The sequence below is a fragment of the Ostrea edulis genome, chromosome 2, assembly GCF_947568905.1.
Source record: "Ostrea edulis chromosome 2, xbOstEdul1.1, whole genome shotgun sequence".
Classification (NCBI taxonomy): domain Eukaryota; kingdom Metazoa; phylum Mollusca; class Bivalvia; order Ostreida; family Ostreidae; genus Ostrea; species Ostrea edulis.
In genome coordinates, this window is record NC_079165.1 from 56,561,987 (window position 1) to 56,583,945 (window position 21,959).

Consider the following 21,959-nt stretch of genomic DNA (forward strand, 5'->3'; position numbering starts at 1 on the left):
CATAGTTCAATTGTTGCATTTAAATTAGCATGTTTAAGATTAATTCTACATATACTATTCATAGAGAGACATAATTCTAGCGGCTGATTTTTCTCCTCTTGAAAATTCATATCATTTCCGCCTCTTACATGTATATTGGAATTGCAATTTGCTAAACTTTCTAAAGAAATATACGTGAAAATTCATGAGGAGAAAAAACTATTTATTAAATATATTTTTGAATATTAATCTCTCAATTCACTGATACCATTTCCTTGGTTTTCCATATTTTCCTGATATTAGTTTGCAGTTTACACATAATTTATTTACGAACACATATTTAATATCCCCTCCCGTTTCCAATTACAGCAGTTCGATCTTCATTTTTCCTTGAAATCTGATCATCCTTGGATTACCGTATTTCAAGATGTCAGTAAGATAATACAGATTAAACACCACACATTAGAACTAGGTAGCCAAGAACGATTATATGCTGTACGTAAAGAAAATTGAACTGCTTCAGAACTTGCTTTCAGCAGATGGTAATGCTCACACTGAACAACAATAATAATTGGATAGATGATGTAAATTGTTCGTTATTGTTCACTACAAAGCGTTTACGAGGGCTTGTGGAGTAATAATGCGCCAAAAATATCCCCCTCTGTAAGGTTTTCTCAACAGCTTTAAGAATTTGATCAAAACGTTTCGTTATTCTTTAACGCAGGTTTATTATTGTTGTTGTGAGCCTTAATTGAACGAATAATTATATATCGATGATTTCAAATTACACTTGCGTGTAAAACTGCAATATATCCAAATTCATTGTAGATGATAAAATCATATAGGCTTTAAGAAAGGCTGTAAAAAACCAGCATGATCTCCAATGCATGTCTATTTTCATGAAAGCAAGGTTCCCAACATTCTTCCTCCTCCCGATTCTCGATAAATCCTTTGATTAAATAGTATATTACACATTTCATTCCTCGTTAGATGATGATCAAGAGCTTTGGAATTTGAAAACCCTGCTTTATGAAAATGCTGGAAATGAATTTAGCTAAATCTGACAACGAAGATATGAATTATTGGCAAACCTTCATAACCAGTGTGCTCTGACGTATACACATGCTTGTCATATTTCTCATTCATATACAGTAAAACATTCTCATATCAGAGATCAGTGTGGTACACGTCATATTACAAAATACATCGTTTGCAATTGGTCTTATCAAATTAAGTATTCTGCAACAATGATCTGCCTGAAATTCATCAATGAAACTGTATTCATTTGAATACCGCTTCGTGATTCTTGTTGAAAAATACCTAAACTATAAATGATAATGATATCCTTGAAAACAAATATACTAGAGATGCCCAAAAAGAATTGCTGCTGTCACGTAACAATCATTGTTTTACACTAAAATAAAATATAATTCACAAAACTGTGACAGAAAGGGTGTCTCATTGACCACGTGGTAATCTAGCCATCTTGATCCAGGCACGGTCTGTGCCAATAGAATGAAACACCCTTCGTGTTAAAAGTCGCAAATCTCTGCCCGCTGGTCGATGTTCTTACCTTCATTAAAGGTAGCAGCTGAAAAAAAATGGGGGACAGATTGCGACTCTCAACACTGCACTACAATAAAACATCTCATTAATCCATCATAATTAAACTGTTCTATTTAACGTTTTACAGCATTATCCGTGAACTCGGTTTGAAGCCTCGTTTACTTTCTTTTGACATTTTTAACATGATTTAGAATTTCAGATGGTACATCCTAATACCAAAACCCTATAACCTGAAATTATTTAAAAAGGTAAGTAAAAGTAATACATACTCCCAAAATTCCGTGACAGGATCACATTTTCCCACTTTGGTCGTGTTGGTGACATTGGCAACTGAATCTGCTACAGCAGACATTGTGGTATTGACCACTGAAACAAGGCTTGTGGCGTTGGTGGCGGATAAATTTCTTGTCGCCTGACGACAAATTTCTGTGTTCCATTCATTGTCTCCGTGGGACCAGGGTAAAACGGAATTGAATGAGGAGAATAGGTAATAAAAAGTCCAGGTCAAGATGATGTTGTACTCGCAATTAAGTAAAAACACAATAATTGTGCATGCGAAGCCAATTCCTACAAGAACAAAAGGATATCTTTAATGTTTGTTATTTGTGTCATTGAACGTTTTGAATATACTGTTCCTTCCATTCTGTAAATTAGAAATCTACAATGATATTATTGATATAAGTATTCTTAGCTCAGGATTGAAAATAGCAACGTATAATGGGTAGGCCAGGATATGATACCATCTTGTTACAAAGATACACAAAACTGAGATACGGTGGATCATTTAAACAGCGAGACAGGACAAAGACACATTCCGTGTTTGCTGATGAGGTCCATATCCGGGAAGAAAATGCTCAAATTCAGGAAAGGACGATGACTTGAGAGAGACGTGATCCGACATCACACTAACCTTTTACACTTAAAATTTTTCTCCAAATTTTGTAAAAAAAAAATAAAAAAAAAAATAATAATAAAAAAATAAAGAAGGTTATTGACATTAAGAATTTTAATGGAAAGAAAACAAAAGTTGTCTGAAGACAACATAGTTTACCGGGTGGGTTCAAATTTGTGGTGAAATGCAAGGAACAATGAGTTTTTATCAATACATGTAAGAATGGAATAACACATTTTACTCGTGATTTTCATTCCCCTTATTTAGTGCAATAACCTAGACCAACAGATCCTACATATTTAAGATTTATAAAGTTTCGGGTTGTTGATGTTGTTGAAATCGTTTGAATCTCTATCTAATCTTCCCAGGACACGGGTCACAATTTCCTTGAAATTTTCACGAGATCAACAGCCAGCAGTTCTTCAGATCCCTCCCCTAGGCTCCCCGGTCGTCTTATGAAGCTGAAATGAGCAACTCCCTCTGTGCTATTTTTCCTTCCTTTAATTTTAGGAGTGGGAGAGTGTATCTTTCGTTTTTGTCTCCTTTTTGCTTGTTTTATTATTGTTTTATTATGTTTAGAAGAATGAATTAGACAAAATGCTAGATGAAATGTTTCTCTTGCATACAACAGATTTCGGACTTCACTACAAGTCATTTGAACTGAAAACTGTAGATATCAAACTCAATAAATCCACAAAGCGTCCGTGCTTTATTTTGGTTGGATGATAAGAACGGTCTTGGTATTAATCCATTTGCAACTCTTTATCACATTGTCAAACTACGGTCTTAATAATCATTGTAAACAGATGCACCCCTTTCACATTCTGAACAGTTTTTAAATGCACAATACAGAGTACAGGTAACAATGACGTCAGGAACCAGTTTTCAAAGAGTAAAGACAGTAATAATCGCTTACAGATATTAACTCCTAAGTGGAATGTAAATGAAGGGTATGCGATATAGATCAGCTGTAGATGATAAATGAGTGCCTCAGTGAATAAGTTCTTTCAACCTTTTTTTTTTTTTTATAAGTGAAAGGCAATGAATGTATTGCTTTCAAAACAGTTTTTATTCTATAGTATATCTGGATACACATGTCTTTACAATTTCTCGACGAAATTTCAAGTTTTATTCCCAAAAGATCTTGATTCGAACTCCCAACACCTCGAGACTACGATATACTTAAACTGTAGGTTTTCTTAAGACTACAGTATACTTAAACTGTTAAGTTTTTTTAAGACTACAATATACTTAAACTGTTAAGTTTTGTTAAGACTACAATAAGACTACGGTATACTTGCCTTGGAATAAGGGCGCTATCTTCCATGTCCCTATACCACCCTCTGACATGAACTGTCCCAGAGACACTTCTAGGAAAAACACGGGTATGCCACCCAGGAAAACGGCCGTAAAGTAGGGGATTAGAAAAGCACCTGTTCAAAAGACAATGTAAACGAAAATCTCTATGGATTTAATTTTTCCAACAGACATGCACCTGTGTATCTTTATGATAAATTATGTCAATGTTAATTTTCATAACTTTCACATAAAATCGCATGAAGTAGATTTTGAAATCATTTTCTCATTGATGAAAATACAATCGTTAAATCTTGACTTTTAAGACCTGCATGTATGTTGAATAACTGCACACTTCCATTGATACCGACCACTTTACCGCTCACTGGTTTAAGAGAGTAGGTCTATATATGTACTGAATGTGTATGCGTTATCATGAGCTGTTGTACTGGGCTCTTTTAAAAGAATTCATCGACATGACCGATTCCTGTCGCCTTATTTTATTTTTATTCCCTACAGAAATAAACGTGACTATAACAATCACGATCTATTTTCATATTTTACACTCGAAGTTTGAACTATTCAAAGGTTTGCTGTGGTAGATTTGTTACGTATTTAGGTTTGCTGTGATAGATTTGTTACGTATTTAGGTTTGCTGTGATAGATTTGTTACGTATTTAGGTTTGCTGTGGTAGATTTGTTACGTATTTAGGTTTGCTGTGATAGATTTGTTACGTATTTAGGTTTGCTGTGATAGATTTGTTACGTATTCGGGTTTGCTGTGATAGATTTTTTACGTATTTAGGTTTGCTGTGATAGATTTGTTACGTATTTTAACCAAAAATCTGTATGTTAGTTAGAAACAGGAACCATAAAAAGATGAAATCACACAACTTTTCTTGCTTGTTTACCTTCCATCCAAAATACATATCTAGTTGCGGATGGCATAAAAGTAATTAATAAAACGCTGATATGAAGATCTCGACTTGGCGGACCACCAAACCATCAGTACATGTGAAAAATAAATTAGCTCAGGTGTGTCGACATCTTTGTATATAAGGTTCAAAAGTTCAAAAGATGGTGAATAGAGAAAAAAAGATAGTTGACAAGATAGATGAATGCTTTGTCCCAAAAATGACACCTAACGGTGTTTAGACACTTAATTATGATGCTCATCCTAGCAAATGCAATTAGCTTTCCCATTCTATACATGCATAAACTGAATAATGATATGATTTGCCGGCGGTTCAAGTCGTTAGCTTCAGTACTATATGGATGACCAGAGAATGCTCCACTCTGAAGAACGTTTTTGAGTGCGTTTTGTTTTTTGTTTGCTATGTCTAGCGAATTTGTACACATTCTATTCGCTATTTGTGTTCAGCATCCTCTAGTTCACTCTCCCTGCATTTTTGTACCCATAGTTTAAAGGTTTTTAAACACATGTCACTCACTAATTACACAATATTAAATATGTAACACCATCAAAATGTGAAATCCAGATGTGGGAACTCGACCTCAGTTTGTTGTGACACGCACAGTAAACCGTAAATAGCCTGGTATGTGTTCTCAGTACTTTTCCATTTAACAGATTTTGCCTCCATGGTTGTCGTGCATAAATAAAATAATAAACGGTTTACTGATGTATTCCTAGCTAAAAAGAAAAGGCTTCTGCATAAATTTGAGATATCAAATAAAAACAAAAGTCGTGTTCGTGAAGCGCAATGTTCCATACGTGGCCACCTTCAATTGTGGCAAACTTAATGAATGACCTTGACCTTTAGCAGTCATATAATATTGACCTTTTAGTTCATTAGTATGATTGACTGATTTTATATGACGTTTATATCTTGTATAGTTCAACGTTATGAATGACGTTAAATATTGCAGAAAAAGAAGCAGACCCCCCCCCCCCCCCCCCAATAAAAAAAAACCCAATCCAATATGCCCTCCATCTTAGATCCCAGGAGCATAACAAATACATGATCTATTTCAGCTAGTATATGAAACCCTTAAGGAAATAAACTTGTCGAGGTGTTCGATTTGTATTATTCAAATTTCCTTGTTACGTATATTTGTTTTATAATTTCCTGTTCAGATATTGAAATTTTCCTAAGGAGATATGATATTATTCATCGTTGCTTGGGTGTATTCTCTTTGGATGCCGAATAAAAGTGCAATTTTTCACTCGTCGTCATAAAAATTGAATGGTATGGGGAAAAATTTAAAACATGAAATTCAAAACACATACACGTGTTTCAAAAATAATTATTTGCAATGTTGGAGATGTTTCAAAATGTCAAAATGAGCTGGAAAATATTCTACGCAGACGAAACTTATTGGGCTTCTAAGGTTTTTTTTTTTATATACGTGTATGTCCAATACCTCGTGCACTTGGATTTGTGAGGAAAAACCATATTCCTGATCAATTGCTCTGTATAACTAGAACAAGTATTTATCGTTGCGATTAATTATCTATTTACATTTTCATCAACATGGCAGACCCTAATTTGAGACTTATCGGACATATTGATGCAAACACAACAATGCCAGACAAGTAAACGTACCACCGCCATTTCTGTAGCACAGAAAAGGAAACCGCCACACATTTCCCAGGCCTACAGAGAACCCAATGCAAGCTAATAGGAAGTCCATTTTGTTCGCCCATACTTCCCGTTGTTTCATTTTCGGCCCATCACTTGAAGTTGTCGCAGAACCGTCTGAGGAGAGAGCTTCCGCTTCCTGTTGTTTCCATGACAATGGTTCTCCCTCCGAGTAACCATTTTGTTTTGACTCATTCATTTCTGAAAAGATAAAAAGGGACTCAATGGTGTGTGTGTATACGTGTATATATATATATATATATATATATATATATATATATATATATATATATATATATATAAACACTCTAAAAACTCTCTTTTGAAACACGACTGAAGAAGACCAGTAACACTGTCGAAATATTTCAAGAAAGTGTTTAGAAGATTTTTATTTTAATTTTACTTTGGTAAAAGAGACTTTATATATATATATATATATATATATATATATATATATATATATATATGTCTATGTGTGCCTGTTGTATGGAGATTGTACTTAATATATCAATTTATTGATCCACATCGTATTGTTTCATTAAAACAGGAGGTCTCGTCGGCAGCATTTAGCGGTGAAGACATTAATACTCTGGCAATGTGTCGACACAATAGCTTAAATATCATAAATGCTCTTTACAATGTAAATATTAGTTTTACTTTGGCACTCTAACAAAACTTCATTCCCAGCAATATCATGTTATTGATCTCTAAAATGACTTATGTCACGAACTGAAGTTCATTTGAACGAATTGTCTTCATCAAATTCAGTTCGTGGAATGCGGACTATCGACTGATTCACCTAAATTCATGTACCATTTTGATTTGTTTTGGGGGTCCGGTTTTCAATTTAAATCGCACAATGTTAAACAATAGAGCTTTTGGGGCTGTTTTGACTACAATGTAAAGTCTGCAGCGACAATTCTAAATATGGCTCTCTGTTGCGACTTGTGTATGTGGGGATTTAATAGAGCTGAGCAAAGTTTCAATACCCCGAAATTTAACAATTAAATCATATCAGACACGCTTATTCAATCAAATTCAGCGCAGTTACAAAACAAATACAATGTAGAAATCAACGAATCAATGAATGCACAAATTTTCCAACCCAAAATGCGTGATTTAAAATCCCCACCTTTGATTAATTTGCTCGATATTACGTAACGTAAATGACCTTTCAACAACATGTACCATGAAAATCACTAAATCTACAAATGTGAAGAATGAGTTGGTTCAATTAGAACCTTTTCACACTTCAAATGCAATGTAAATTTGACTTATTTTGTACATTTAGTTGATGTTTAAATCAAAATACAGTGTAAATTGTAAAACTGTTAATTTATTTTTGAACCAGTCCACTTGTAGAACACACGTCATTGGACAACCCCACACAAGCACCCCGGCTACACGACAGGTTTCCATCTTAATTTCAGTTACTTTATACAACATTTTCATTTGTTGCTATATTAACACTAACAAATGCATCCTTGACAAAAAGGACATCTAGATCATACATATTCATATTTTAGGTTTTACTTCACATTACAACTTCCTCGTTCTCAAGGCAAAATGCATGCATTATCAGTTATTTGCATGTTGAACTGAATGTCTCATCATTAAAAAAGCCGAGTTAAAAATAAGTTATCTCTATCAGTAAAATACAGAACATGCTTTCCATTAAACATTACAAAAAAAACCGAAGCACTGATTCACATCCTCTTAGTAATAGCTCGGCTCGGATTAGTTTTAAAAAGAACGTTATAGTAGTTTTCCTCTCAACATGTTACACACCATGCGGAATGGAAATTTACCGGCTTTTTATCATAACATTCATCGATTTTATTTTGAGTATGGCCATGTTTTTTCTCAATATTATAGAAAAAATGACATTGAGTATGAAGAAAGTCAATCTTACCGCTGTCTTCAATTAAATGTGCTTCCAACGAGGGTCAGCGCTAACTGGTAGTTAATATAATACTTTATTTACGCTGCCCACTCGATCTGTAAGGTATTATAATGAAAAGATGTGCTCGCGCAGGCTATACAGTCACGTGGTATTCATTCACACATGTGTAAATGTGTAACCGACACACTTCTATACACGAAGGAGTACCAAACTCTGGAAGTTAAATATCCTGTATCTTTTTACTGTAATGAATGTCATTGCCCAATGTTGATCCTTTGTGTTTTTCCACTGACTACAGGAAAAAAAAGGATGTGAAAATATTGCAGACAGTAAATCAATTGCATAGTCCTTTGTTAAAGTCTGAATCAGGACCGGTGTTGCGGGGACGGATTCAGAAAATTTTCAAAGGGGTGTGATTCAAAATGGTTCTTTACCTAGCCCCCCCCCCCCCCCCCCCCCCCCCTACAAAAAGAGACACCAAAGACTCCAAAAATGATCATTTTGTTTATAATGTTCAACAATGGAAGATGTTTAACAATGGGGGGTGTTGTAACCGCTGTTACCCCTCCAGATCTATCACTGTCTTATATTTTAATTTATTCATTGATTCACCACACATGTTGGCATACAATCATGCTACACAATATGAGATTTATAGTGACAATAAACTAAGTACTAACAATTCATATACATATGTAAATATATATATGTACATGTACATGTAAAGCACGTAGGTATGCAATTTAGTGATGCATATAACATTAACATAGTAAGTATGTATAATTATAACACTCTACTTTTATTGTGCAGTTCATACCCTAGTAGTCCACCGAAAGCTGATTATAAATCAACGATACGTGACCGTAGCACTTAAATGAAAATGGATCTTGGTTGAATTTTGAATTTCTAAAGAAGTTTGATATCAGTGACAATCTGATTAAAACCAGATCTTCAATCCGCTCCTCTATTAGCGACATGGCCAATAGAGGAGCGGATTGAAGATCTGGTTTTAATCAGATTGATATCAGTGACGGATCCAGAACTTTCTGAGGGTGGGGCACAGTAAAAGGCTGAGAGTCTAGAATTTTTTTGAAGCCCCCAGTGGGTCATCGAAGCTATATAGTGGGACAGAGGGGCAAAGCCCCTTTAACCTACGGAGTTTTGACAAAAAGCTGTGATAAAGCTTGTGACAAGACCAAGCGGTGGATAGAACAACAATGACGACCCAGTACTGTTGAACGTGGAGAAAAAAGTATTTCAATTGTATAATATACACGCTAATTGGCTGCATGAAAGGCGAAGATAACGAAAAGTGATCAATCTCACAACTCCTATAAGCAATACAAAATAGTTAGTTGGGCAAACACGGACCCCTGGACACACCAGAGGTGGGATCAGGTGCCCAGGAGGAGTAAGCATCTCCTGTTGACCGGTCACACCCGCCGTGAGCCCTATATCCTGATCAGGTAAACGGAGTTATCTGTAGTCAAAATCAGTGTGCCAAGAACGCCCTAACAATCGGTATGAAACACGTCAGATTGATTGATTGATTGATGTTTTCCGCCACACTCAACAATTTTTCAGTTTATATATGGTGGCGCCCAGTTTTTATTGGTGGAAGAGAGAACCCAGATACAATGTACCTGGGAAGAGACCACCGACCTTCCGCAAGTAAACTGGGAAACGTTCACACTTACCGGCCCGAGCGGGATTCGAACCCGCGCCGACAGGTGAGAGGCCGTGTGATTTTGAGTGCGATGCTCTAACCACTATGCCACGGAGGCCTGAAACACGTCAGACAGCATTTGACCAATCATAGGTTGTATTGCATATGTTATATAACGTTGTTTTTGTGTTTATTTTTTTTAAATAGCATAGTGTCATGGAATCGCAGTAAAAGTTCTTTGAATGTCAAAATATGGCATGTACAGAAAGGATTTTCAATGTTAAATTATTTTTTTTTCAGTTTTGATTTAGTTGTTATTATTTTCATGAGTGCGAAGCTAATAAAGACTCTAACGAAAAGGCCTTCCCAGTTTTTTCAAGACCTCAGAGTTTATGATCTTGAGACTGAAAGACCACTATATGTAGTATATATGTTCATCAACCTATATGAAACGTATATACATGTACGTTGTGAAAGTTCCAGTGGCATACTTTGGGAAGGGACCAGATGGCTTCTTCTTTAGAACACAAAAATATTCTAAATGAGTCATTCTCTTTCATTACTTTGTTTTTAAATATCGAATAGAATTGCCATTTTATGTCATTTAAACCAAACTTATCAGGAGCCCCCCCCCCCCCCCCCCCCCCTACTGCCCAAGGGGATCGTATATTTGGTGCTCACTCCATCCTTGGTTCCTTCCCTCACTCCTAGAAAGTCCACGATCCACCACTGATATCGAGAACAAATTTCACAAACTATTGAACAAATAAGATGGAAAAAAGCCAGTACAATTAATCGATAGGTATGTAAATGATGAAAGTGAATAGATGTATATTATCGATTTTGAGGAAAGTGACGTTTCACTTACATAAAGAAGCCTTAAATCGGTGTTGATAGGTAATCTGAAATTTCAATGAAAGTTCCAAACACGGAAGAAACTCGTGATTGGAAACACCCCTCGATCAATAATATTCTAGTTTTCCCCGGAATGTGGAGGCTTTCAACAGGTCGTTTCCATAATGTACATTTGCAATATAGATTCACATTTGCATGCAAAACAACTTCCTATAGTTGCTTTGCGACCGCAGTATGGAAAAAAGATTTGTTACCAAATTGTTGGCAGAACATTTTCGCAGGAAATCAATTGAACACGGTGGCGATTTTTTTTTTATGAACGTGTAACGATCGGGGTTGTTGGTATAAATAATTCAACAAAAATGCCAATCGCCAATTATAACTGCTAGGCTCACATAATTACCTTTTTAAAAAGTACCAGTTCAAAGCAGTTCCGACCGTGTTTATGTGCAATGAAGTTTTCAGAGCATTTAAAACTGTTTATTGTGATAAGAACGGCAGCTGGTGTAATTACAGCTGGTGTGCAGACGAAAATCAGCTGTTATTCATAGCACACAAAATTTAAATACATGTATATATAAAGCTTTGAACATGACACATCCTTGTAACTCAGATTTCCTAGAATTTCCCCATGTCTCTGTCAATAACTTGTGAGTTTTTGCAATCGGGAACAAGAGACAGACTCCCATTACACAATCTTATAGTGGTTTGATCGCCATAGTCTTAATAATCGGAAGGGGTAATATTTAGATTTAGATATGATTCCCAGAATTCCATATAATCATGCCTATACCTTATAGTTTTAGACAGTTCTGAAATGTGTCAAAAGTATGAGGAGAGACCACCCTTAAAATGAAAAATATCAACAGCAAATAAAGCTGAACCGGGCAAAAGTCACAGTTTACTAACACTACAACAATTCCAAAGGCGACGTAATTACTCTGCTTTAAAGAATATTCCTATTTATTATATAGCTAATATAAATAGTCTATTATAAAATCTGCTTAAAATCTAGAGAATGTTAGCGTTCAATATCATTAGAATTTATTGAACGCTAACTTTGCATTGCGTAAATCATGTGAGCCCGAAACATTCCGAATATGAGCGTTCAATATTGACGTTACCGTAACGACGTAAACAAGCCAAAATTCCTCCGAAGTTGACAGAGCCGGTATTTGATATAATATTCAATCATTTAAGCAAAATGTTTTACTGTACATAAATTATGATGTCCCCATTCACAAAATCAGTTTGCTTCATGCATTAATGACGGGTTTAATATTGAACAGTTAAGAAATGCAGGCTGACATTGCACATTACCTTAGATGCCAATATTGACGAATTCTCGTCTATTTTAGAGTATTTTTAGTGATAAGGGATATAATTTAACAACGAAATACTTTAGCTATATAATAAAAGGGTTATTGAACTTATATTGGTGAATATTGCAGCCAACTCGTGCCAATATTCACCAATATAAGTTCAATAACCCTATAATATCCCCATGTAAAAAAAATTATCCACTATTGTGGCCCCACCGAACCCTTGAGACCATGATTCAAACAATTCTGAATCTACACTGATAAGGAAGCTTTCACGTAAGTCTAGTCCAGTGGTTCTTGAGAAGATTTTTAAAGACACCAGCATATTTCACTCTTTACCCAAGGATGCTTCATGGTAAGTTTGGTTGAAATTGGCCGTGTGGTTCTGGAACAAGTAAAAAAAAAATTGTAAAGTTTATGGACATACGAACAGATAGACGGACGCCGGACAACTGATGATCATAAAAGCTCACTTGAGCTTATAGCTCAGGTGAGCTAAAAAGTATTTTCAATTAATATGAAGAGCTACGCCATAATTTGTCATGTTAATATGCAAGCATCGTCAGGTAGTGCAGATTCTTTCTTGAAAAAAAAAAACAGGAGGAAAAAAAATAAAATCTTCTCTTAAGAGTAGCAGGGCCCACACTAACTCATATAAACATGCAAGCATTCCCAAGTTGTGTTGATGCAAGTTGGTTTTTTATGTGGATCCTGGGGATAGAGTGGGCTAGAATCGAGGATCAAATTTCTACGTAATACAGTACATGAATAATGGCGCGGTGGCAAATCTTCTACAGAACAGCAAGGTCAAATGATAAAATTGAATGAACTATCCCCATATTATGTGGATTCAAGTTCAGTTTAGCCATGGTCCTGTGGGATTAAGGTGGGACTATAAAATGGGTTTTAATTTTTTTTAGGGGAAAAAAGGGGTCAATCTTTTAAAAATCTTCTGAGAATAGCAGGACCAGGGTGATTCAAGTGAGCGGTGTGGCCCACTGTCCTCTTGTTTAAGATGTTGAGAACAATTCAAGTCTGAGGAATGTTGAGAGCATGATACACCGCTACAGAATGATTCAGGGTGCTTATATCTGGTCTACCGAGAAATTACATGATCTCAAGTTACTAACACTGCTATAGGCACGATGTGTCTCTGTAATCCACTTCGTCAGTACTTATATAGGTCAGTACCATTGTACATGTACTTCATATATTGCATAATTCATCGTCAATAAAGTCAGATAAGACCATCCAAGTCTAAATGGAAGAAAGGGTGAGAAGAATGCAAATACAGGTACATTTATTGGAACAAGGATAGGTAGAAAATGACCAGGTGCGTGCACAGTATAAGAGGCAACAGGAAGTTACATAGTTACACAATAAGGACCGTGAAAACAATACACAAAAATAGTTACATGTAAAGTCACCTTACGATTTCTTGTCGAATTCGATATTTCTTTACATTTCAAGATATAGAGATGCCTTTTTAGATTGTATGTCGTTAAAAGTCTTTTACATTTCAAGATATCTTTTATTTTATAGAGATGTCTGTTTAGAGGAAGGTATACACGCACCTATAGACAAGGAACTATTCGACTTGGAGAGTTATCGTTTTGATCTATAATGATATCTATTTTTCTTTAGAGATAATGTTTAAAATATATCTCTTATATACTTTTATTCAGTTTGTAAGTAAAATGTCCAGAGTTTACATATCGATAAAGTCCTAAAAAAGAATGTTTGGTTTTTATAATTTCAATTTGTTAATGTATTAACAATTTTCAAAAAATAAATAGTTTCCCTGCACTACGTTATTTGCTTCCAGGCGCGTATAAATTCATCACGTTTTAAGATTTATTGATGTGTAAATTCTCGTTCAGCTTTATTTCTGTCCAATCAAAACAATTGTAATAACATTGGAATTATACAAAGATATCTTTTACTGATAAAAATATTTTTCATAATTTACATATCTCTTGATACTCTGTTCTTATGTTTCCTAAAAGAGAAATCTCTTATATAGGGTATCTTATATACAGAAGAAATCTCTGACACAAACGAAAACATTTCGATAAATTGATTGATTGTTTTTACGTCCCGTCGAGAATTTTCACTCATATGGAGACATCACCAGCTGTAGGTGTGAAGTACCACAAATTCAGACCCATGCATTGCGATCTGGGCCGTAGAAGTGAGGGTTTTATATCGCGCCAACTCCTGTTGTTAAAGTCATATCAATCCGAAAGAACCGTAAATGCCGATCGTTTGGCGAAGGAGCAATCACTACCTGTTTGAAGACCCAGGTTTAATGCGGCCATGGCATGAGCGGGGATCGAACTCACAACTTCCCGGTTACGAAGCGAATGCTCTCCCACTGGGTTACTGCGATCGGTCTCGATAAATTGAGAAGATATTGAATTCTACAATGGCCTCATATATATAATAGTTGAACCAATGTCTAGGCCATCCCACCAGAAGTTAATTTCAGTTGGTATTTGGCGAATGGAATCACACAATCCAATACTTACGGAGATCTCATCAATGAGCTACAACCAAGAGGCAATTACAATGAAACAGTGCTGTAAGAAAACCCAAAGATTACGATTGGACAAGTTAACCAAGTCGGGGTTTATTTTACATCATACTTTCAAACAAAAACATCCAATTACAGTCGAGCTCGAAATGTCATCACGTGATTTCTTTCTCTGGTACTTTCCCACCACGGTAGTCTCGTTCAACCAGACACTCGGCTGTCTCCGTAAATCTACGACGAGCAGAGAATCTGGTAAAGACACGCGATAATAACTGTTACCGCTAGGGAGCGCTAATTTAGTTTCCGTTGGATTTTCTCTGACATAAACAGTCAATTCCGAAATTTGATGCTAATTAGTTGATCCTTCATTAGTGATTACTAATGGGAAAATATTACTACATGTACAACAAGAAACATTGGTGCACGCACCAAAGTTATGGGCCGAACAAATTTCCAAGAGAGTATCATTGTTTCCATAAACTAAAACTGTCTCGTAAACATATTGATTGGACAAGTGTCCAAATTCGACCCATTAACATACAAAATGAACAGTAATCTGTTACTCCTTAAAGATCTGTGAACTACGTATGTTCAGTAGGCAAAGGTTCTCCAGTGGACTTTTTTAAAGAGCAGTCTGAACCTTAACCTTAAACAATTGTGACCTCAGAATAATGTGTTTATATGCTGCTTTACGTCTCATTCTCGAATTTTTCACTCTTATAGAGACATCACCTTCGGTCGAATTGAGCAGTGAGGGTTCTTTATCGTGCTAACGCCTATCGTGACACAGGACCATGGCTTACAAGCCTCATCTGAATGACCTCAAAATAATAGATATGGGTTATTCTGCTCCTTGGATGTTATAAGTTTGATGAATATTTACAATGTTCATTATTGGAAAATTTTGAGCTTTTATCACTTGAATATATTAAGCAAACATTTTCTAATGTGCAAAATAATTCAACCAATGACTGTTGCATGAATACTGCATTAATTTAATTTCACACTTTCCATATTAAAACTGTGACATTTAATTTGGGTTATCCAAATATCATAACCTTTCGCTATGAAATAAATCAGATTTATTCAAGATTGAAAATTTTATTGGCACAACCTGTGACAATATTTAACAAAATAGTATAATGCAATAATCAAAACATTCTTTAGCACCCTTGGAATTATGCATTTTTCAAAAAAAAAAAATGACGCCACCTCTATAAATAGGTCAGCAGATAAGCGCACGTGACCTGTGTGTTACACAAAAAAACCCAACAAAAACAAAAAAACAAAACAAAAACAAATGTTTAAAAAACACCACCGAATTACTTTACATACAAAATGAAAACGTATCATGATAATCAGTAATCCAACTTAAAAAAAAAATACACACTCATCCCGCAGAAACTCATACACTTCTCAAATTCTTATTTCATAGAATGGGCCGGCTCGTGCCGGCCCATAATAAAAAAATATTACGCTCTTTGTCAGCTGGAAATTGTACTTTCACTTTTGCCTCCTAAAGTAATTTTGATAAAACGGTTTTACCATTTCCCGTCGGTAGAACAGCAAATAAATCCTTTCCTTTTACAAAAGTTTTTATAAACACTCTAGTTGTAAATGATTAATCTTAAACGGAAAATTCAATCTATTACAAATTTCTTCGGTAGTCGTTATTTTGAAGGTGTGTTGAATCAACCAATCAAATTAAATACCGAAATTTTGGTAAGTCTCGCTCTGACGTTACAAACGTTATCGCGTATCTTTACCAGACGCTCTGCTCTTCGGATAATTACGGGAAAAGCAGAGCGTCTGGTTGCACGAGACAACCACCACGGTAGTTTTTGTTAAAATAGCTTAGAATTGAATATTTTGGGGGTAAACTAGACAATTAAACAAAAGACATTTACATTGCTTAGATATTGTATTATGGGTGAAAAACATGTTAAGGTTTTATTGCATTGAAAAAGTAGGAAGAATTGTTTTAGCATACTAAAATTGATGTCTCCCCTTCCATTTCCATAGTTTTTAAAAGATTTTTAGGGATCATCTTTAAAGTGGAAAACTAAGAGTTATGGTACATAACAGTCACCTATATGTGCTTCAACCAAGGAACAGTGTTGTGAACATATGATAGTAAATTAAACTTATCAACATACCAAATATCAAAGGCCCATGTCAAAAGACAAAAAATTTATGGTCCGGACAAAAAAAAAAATCACAAAATAATCCATCATTTACATAAAAGATCAAGGGTAAAAGGTAATCAAAAATGGCACGTGCCACACTGTCTTATCATGATATACCACATATCAACGACCTACGTCAGAAGACAAAAACGTTATGGTCTGGATAAAAAAAATGCCCCCAAAATTCTATTATTTGACTTTTACATAAACGGTCAATGTTTTTAAAAATGGTACGCGACACACTGTCTTATTATTGTATACCCACATACCAAATATCAAAGGCCTATGTCAAAAGACAAACTTTGTATGAGAAGAGGAAGAAGAATTCACACTAAAACAATATGCCCCCCTTCTGGGAAAGAGAAACATGATTATGCTAAGCTTGCGATTCATGTCCTTTCAAGAGATCCATACGGTACCTCCTTGTGGTCGATGTAAAGATAAATTATGCTCAGTGTTGAGTTACGGTTGTGATACCTTGATGTCACGGTATCACATGATGTCACGGTATCACATGATGTCACGGGCGCTTGATGACGAAACAGTTACTACCTATGTTAAACGCAAACTTCCACCAGAGTTCACGTTCGTTTGCTCACAAACCAAACTCTTCCACTTAGGCATTATGGGATAGCGATTTCCTAGGCCGCGTATACTGTGACGTCACTGTAGAATGACGAAAAAACATAACGTCAAACGTAAACAGCTTTCAAAACAAGAACGTAAACATCAAGTTCATTACTTTACACAATGATTTGTACAGTCTCCCTACTTTTTAATGATCTTTTGATCATTTTATGTTTAAAATAAAATCCATACTTTTATATTAATGCTCTTAATATTAATATCTTCAAACTTTTAACTGCGAACTACTTCTTTAGTGTAATTTGTCTGCGTGATAATCGCGGACTCACAATATACAAATCTGTATATTGTACTGCGTCACATAGGAGAGGTCTATTCGTAGGTGACGTAATAAGGCCTCGACGGGGAGTTTGTGTTAAACGCAATAGCTTTGATGCGGCGCCAGAATAAAACATCAAGCCTAGGCCTTCCGGTTTTGATGTCACATAAAGTTTACATACAAGTAAGTACTCTTTTCCCTATCATTTCGCGTTAATATGTATATTCATCAGTAAAAGATGAATTCGCAGTAAGCATTTGGTCTCTATTTTAGAAAGTGACTTTTTACTAACAGTGTAGGCGACCAATGCTTTAACACATCATGTAAAACCTATAAATGTCAGTGTTAAAAGTTATCGGAAGACAGCATGGCAAGGCCTCAAAACTGTAAGCACTAGAGAATGGGCTTTACAAATTTAAATAAGTGCAAGCAACTGACACGTCCAAACACATAAAAGCCTATATATGCATATATATTATGTAACTTTCGTGTTTGAATTTACGCTTTAAAATGTCTGAGTTAAGGTAAACAAGAGGCCCACAGGCCTTATCGATCACCTGAGTATTAGTTAAAAGTATCACTAGTGCCAAGAGCTATGGAATCTAGAAAAATAATTCCTGTTCTGCATATCTCAGCTAAATTCTAACACATGTATTTCGAACAAGATGTGTTCTTAAAGATTAAATGTCCCTGAAATTGTCTATACTGATAAAAGACTTTACATAATGTAATATATGTACCATTAACACAATATGACTAATTTTGACCTGTCCTAAAGTCAAAACCCTAAGATTGCAAAATTCAAAATTTTGTACATCCTTTCCTGTTTTTCCTAAATTTGCACTTAGTTTTTTTTTATACCGTATCAGTAAACATAAAGAAGTCTTTGAACCGATAAAGACAATAATCACTGTGATAAATTTGGCCCTGGAGTCAGAACATCTACCCCGGGGATCACGAAATTTACAATTTTGGTAGAGGATTTCCTACGCTACACCACTGTGCATTTCGTTTTTCTTGCACATGTGCAGTTGTAGTTGTAGAGAAGATTTTTGAAAATTGGTAAATTTTGCCCCCCCCCCCCCAAGACCTCAGGGGTCCAGCAATCCCGAAATTTACAATTTAGGCCCCCCTTCAGGGCTTGAAACTAACTTATTATGCACCAGTCCAGCCGGACTGATGGTGTATAATTTCAACCAGTCCGCAGGAAAATTTACCAGTCCAACAGAGTTTTCCAGAAATAATTAAACATATTTTGTTAGTGTTATTAAAATGAAATTAAATTCAATATGCCTCAGATAATATTATAACACTTAAATGTGGGATTTATATTTACGAATCAGATTCATCTGATATCTACAGATCGAAGCATGCCAAATGTGTGTATAAAATTGCATAAGTATATTTTCCAAAATGATGCTGAAGTTAAAAAATTAACCAATCCCATCGGACTGACTAAAACAAATGTCAGTCAGTCCGCCAGACTTTTAACCAGTCACAGACTGACGGACATATGTTAATTTCGAGCCCTGCCCTTGTTGTCACAAAGATGCTTCTCACTAAATTTGAAAAGAATTGAAAAGGTAGTTTCAATTGTCAACACATTCAATAATTGAAAATCTTGACCCCACCCCGATACCAAAACCGCTACCCATGGGATCATCAATTTTACAATTTTTAGTAAATGACTATCTCCTCTTTCTATAAACACATGTATCCATTTAGTTTCAATTTAACATTAATAGTTATAGCATTAACAGTTGTTTTAAAAATGTTTAAACACACACACTAAATACCAACTTTGGCCCCGTCCTGGGGTCAGAACCTCTACCCCGGGGATCATGAAATTTTCAATTATGGAGATACCTTCCTGCTCTACATCAATATGTATTTAGTTTTTCATAAAGATATGCGGTTGTAGAATTTTTTTTTTTTTTTGTTGGAAAATTCGTTAATGGTGCAGGGATCCTAAAATTTACAATTTACGCCCCTGTTCCCAAAGATGCTTCATACATTTGAAAAGAATTGGAATGGTAGTTATCAAGAGGTTAAAGATGTTTTAATTGTTAACACAACCGGTACCAAAACCCCAACCCCTGGGATCATCAAATTTACAATTTTGGTAAAGGACTATCTGTTCTTTCTGAATATCCATTTAGTTTCAATTTTGTATAAATAGCACTAAAGATGTTATTTAAGTCACATAAACACTATTACCAAGTTTGTCCCCGCATGGGGTCAGAACCTCTACCAATTTGAAATTTACAATTTTTACAGATACCTTTTTACTCTACATCCATTTGTATTTAGTTTTTCTTACATATATGTGGTTGTAGAGAAGAAGATTTTGAAAATTGGTGAATTTTTGGCAGTTTTTGCCCTTCCCCTAAGGCCCCAGGGATGCAGGAGTCCTACAAATTTACAATTTATGTCCTCCTTGTCCGAAAGATGCTTCATACCAAATTTGAAAAGAATTGGAATGGTAGTTATCAATAAGAACTTTTTTTTAAAAAAAAGTTCAACTGTTAACGCACGGCGGACGATAACAAATAAAAAGTCCGCCTAGGTTTCGCCGTTCTATTCACCAACAGAAAGAAAAGAAATTATGTTTAGTTTCGAAATCCGATGAAAAGTTTCTTGTTAAATTCACATTTTAAGTATGGTTTTATTTCATGTAACTAGGAAAACGCGATGTAAAATGTATTTCAATTCGTATAACACTGCAATATACCGGTACAACTCTAGATGCGCAAATGTTTCTTGACCTCCTACCCCCACCCCACCCCCAAAAAACTAGGTCTGTTTTGCTTTTCTTTCCCAAACAAACTTTATCGTTCATGTCAGCAAGGAGCTCTTGGCAGTATATCAGAAGGTAGAGATATCATATCATTGTGTAAATTGTTGTTATTATTCTACCAAGTCGGCCTTATTGCACGTGCCTACGCAGATTGCACCTCAATGTTACCAAATGTGGAAATGTCAAAGGTCCCCCCCCCCTTGTATATTTACCATGCTCGTAGTAATACACAGACGACCGTGTAAATTCTTGTGCTCAAGTGATCGCCCATGTGGATACCAAACTATGTTTATGTCGGGAAAATAATCGTAAAGAAAACAACGTCAAAAAGACATTGCTGTCACGTGTTGTAATCCTACCATTGATTACAACAGTCTGTTTACGTTTATGATTTGGCAACGATGATTTCGGTAGCAGTCAAGGCCTCTTTGCATTGATTAATATTGTACATCCACATCAAGGATTCTTACAAGGGTATATATACTCAGAGCGGCGTAAAACAACAAGAATTCCACTAACAATGACGTGCCAACACCAAGTTATTTTTATCCATATCTTTTAAAAATCTGTAGAAAATGACAAACACCATAACGCCGAAAGTGCAACGACCGAGCGCACATCAGTAGCGGAAATGACGCATAGTTAGCTTTGTCTGTTCGTTTCATGGCATCGCATTGCAGTGAACTTACGATTTCCCAACAAGAGAGCATCACACCACTGTTAAAAGTTGTCTATATACACGTATTTGACTGGCATGTTTTCGAATCGTAGTTGTTGATATCATGATGAAAGAAAGGAGAATAAAACGTGACAAAAAAGCAGTCGTTGTACTTGTAAGGTCCATATTTTTCTCGAATAAACTTCCTAATTTCCATGCCAAAGACATGTCTATCAAGAAATTTAACTTTTCCAATCATAGAAACGTATAAGAAAAAAAAAGAACAATTTTTTTGGCTCGGACTTAAAAGAAAATTTAGGCAAAATACAAACATGTTAACCTAGTTACGTACGTCTGTATTTACACACACACCATAAATTCTACAATCCACAAACAAAACACGACTTCGTTTTACGACCATCAACAACAGGTACATGGTTGTGATAGAATTTCTTTCCTGACGTGGTAGTAACAAAGGATTCAATTTGAATTCTGTGGGGATAAATCATGCATACGAAAAACCTTTAAAGTTTTTAGCACATTTAAAAAACATGCCAGTTGCTGTTCTTGACGGTGATCGTATTGGATGATGGACTGAAATGCATCAAATCTCGTTAATTTCCAATGAATTATGTTGGAAAAATTAATTGATATAACAATGATTTAATTGTAAAAAAAAAAAAAAAAAAAAAAAAAAAAAAAAAAAAAAAATAGTAAAAAAAATAATAACCGCCAATCTTATCCTTAAGTTAATAACTTTAAATTATGTTAGTATAGAGTTATACAATTTACAGTTCTTTAA

At 35.3% G+C, this 21,959-nt stretch overlaps 1 protein-coding gene and 1 long non-coding RNA gene across 4 annotated transcripts in view; one reads left to right on the forward strand and one right to left on the reverse strand.

The window, feature by feature from the left end:
- LOC125682461 (sodium- and chloride-dependent taurine transporter-like) overlaps positions 1 to 21,959 on the reverse strand; it is a 48,700-nt gene that overhangs the window by 26,136 nt on the left and 605 nt on the right. The window contains exons 1-4 of one of the 2 annotated variants that reach the window (XM_056154521.1): positions 12,419 to 12,458; positions 6,298 to 6,534; positions 3,739 to 3,870; positions 1,815 to 2,112 (exon numbers count right to left, since the gene is read on the reverse strand). In XM_056154521.1, coding sequence (XP_056010496.1) covers positions 1,815 to 2,112; positions 3,739 to 3,870; positions 6,298 to 6,532 — 665 coding nt within the window. In that variant the 5' untranslated portion in view covers positions 6,533 to 6,534; positions 12,419 to 12,458. Of the gene's footprint in view, positions 1 to 1,814; positions 2,113 to 3,738; positions 3,871 to 6,297; positions 6,535 to 12,418; positions 12,459 to 21,959 lie in introns of those variants that run through there. The other variant, XM_048923058.2, reaches the window with a different exon arrangement.
- LOC125682463 (uncharacterized) overlaps positions 9,278 to 21,959 on the forward strand; it is a 29,403-nt gene continuing 16,721 nt past the window's right edge. For both annotated transcript variants that reach the window (XR_007372560.2, XR_008800071.1), the window contains exon 1: positions 9,278 to 17,885. This is a non-coding gene — a long non-coding RNA (uncharacterized LOC125682463). The remainder of the gene's footprint in view (positions 17,886 to 21,959) is intronic.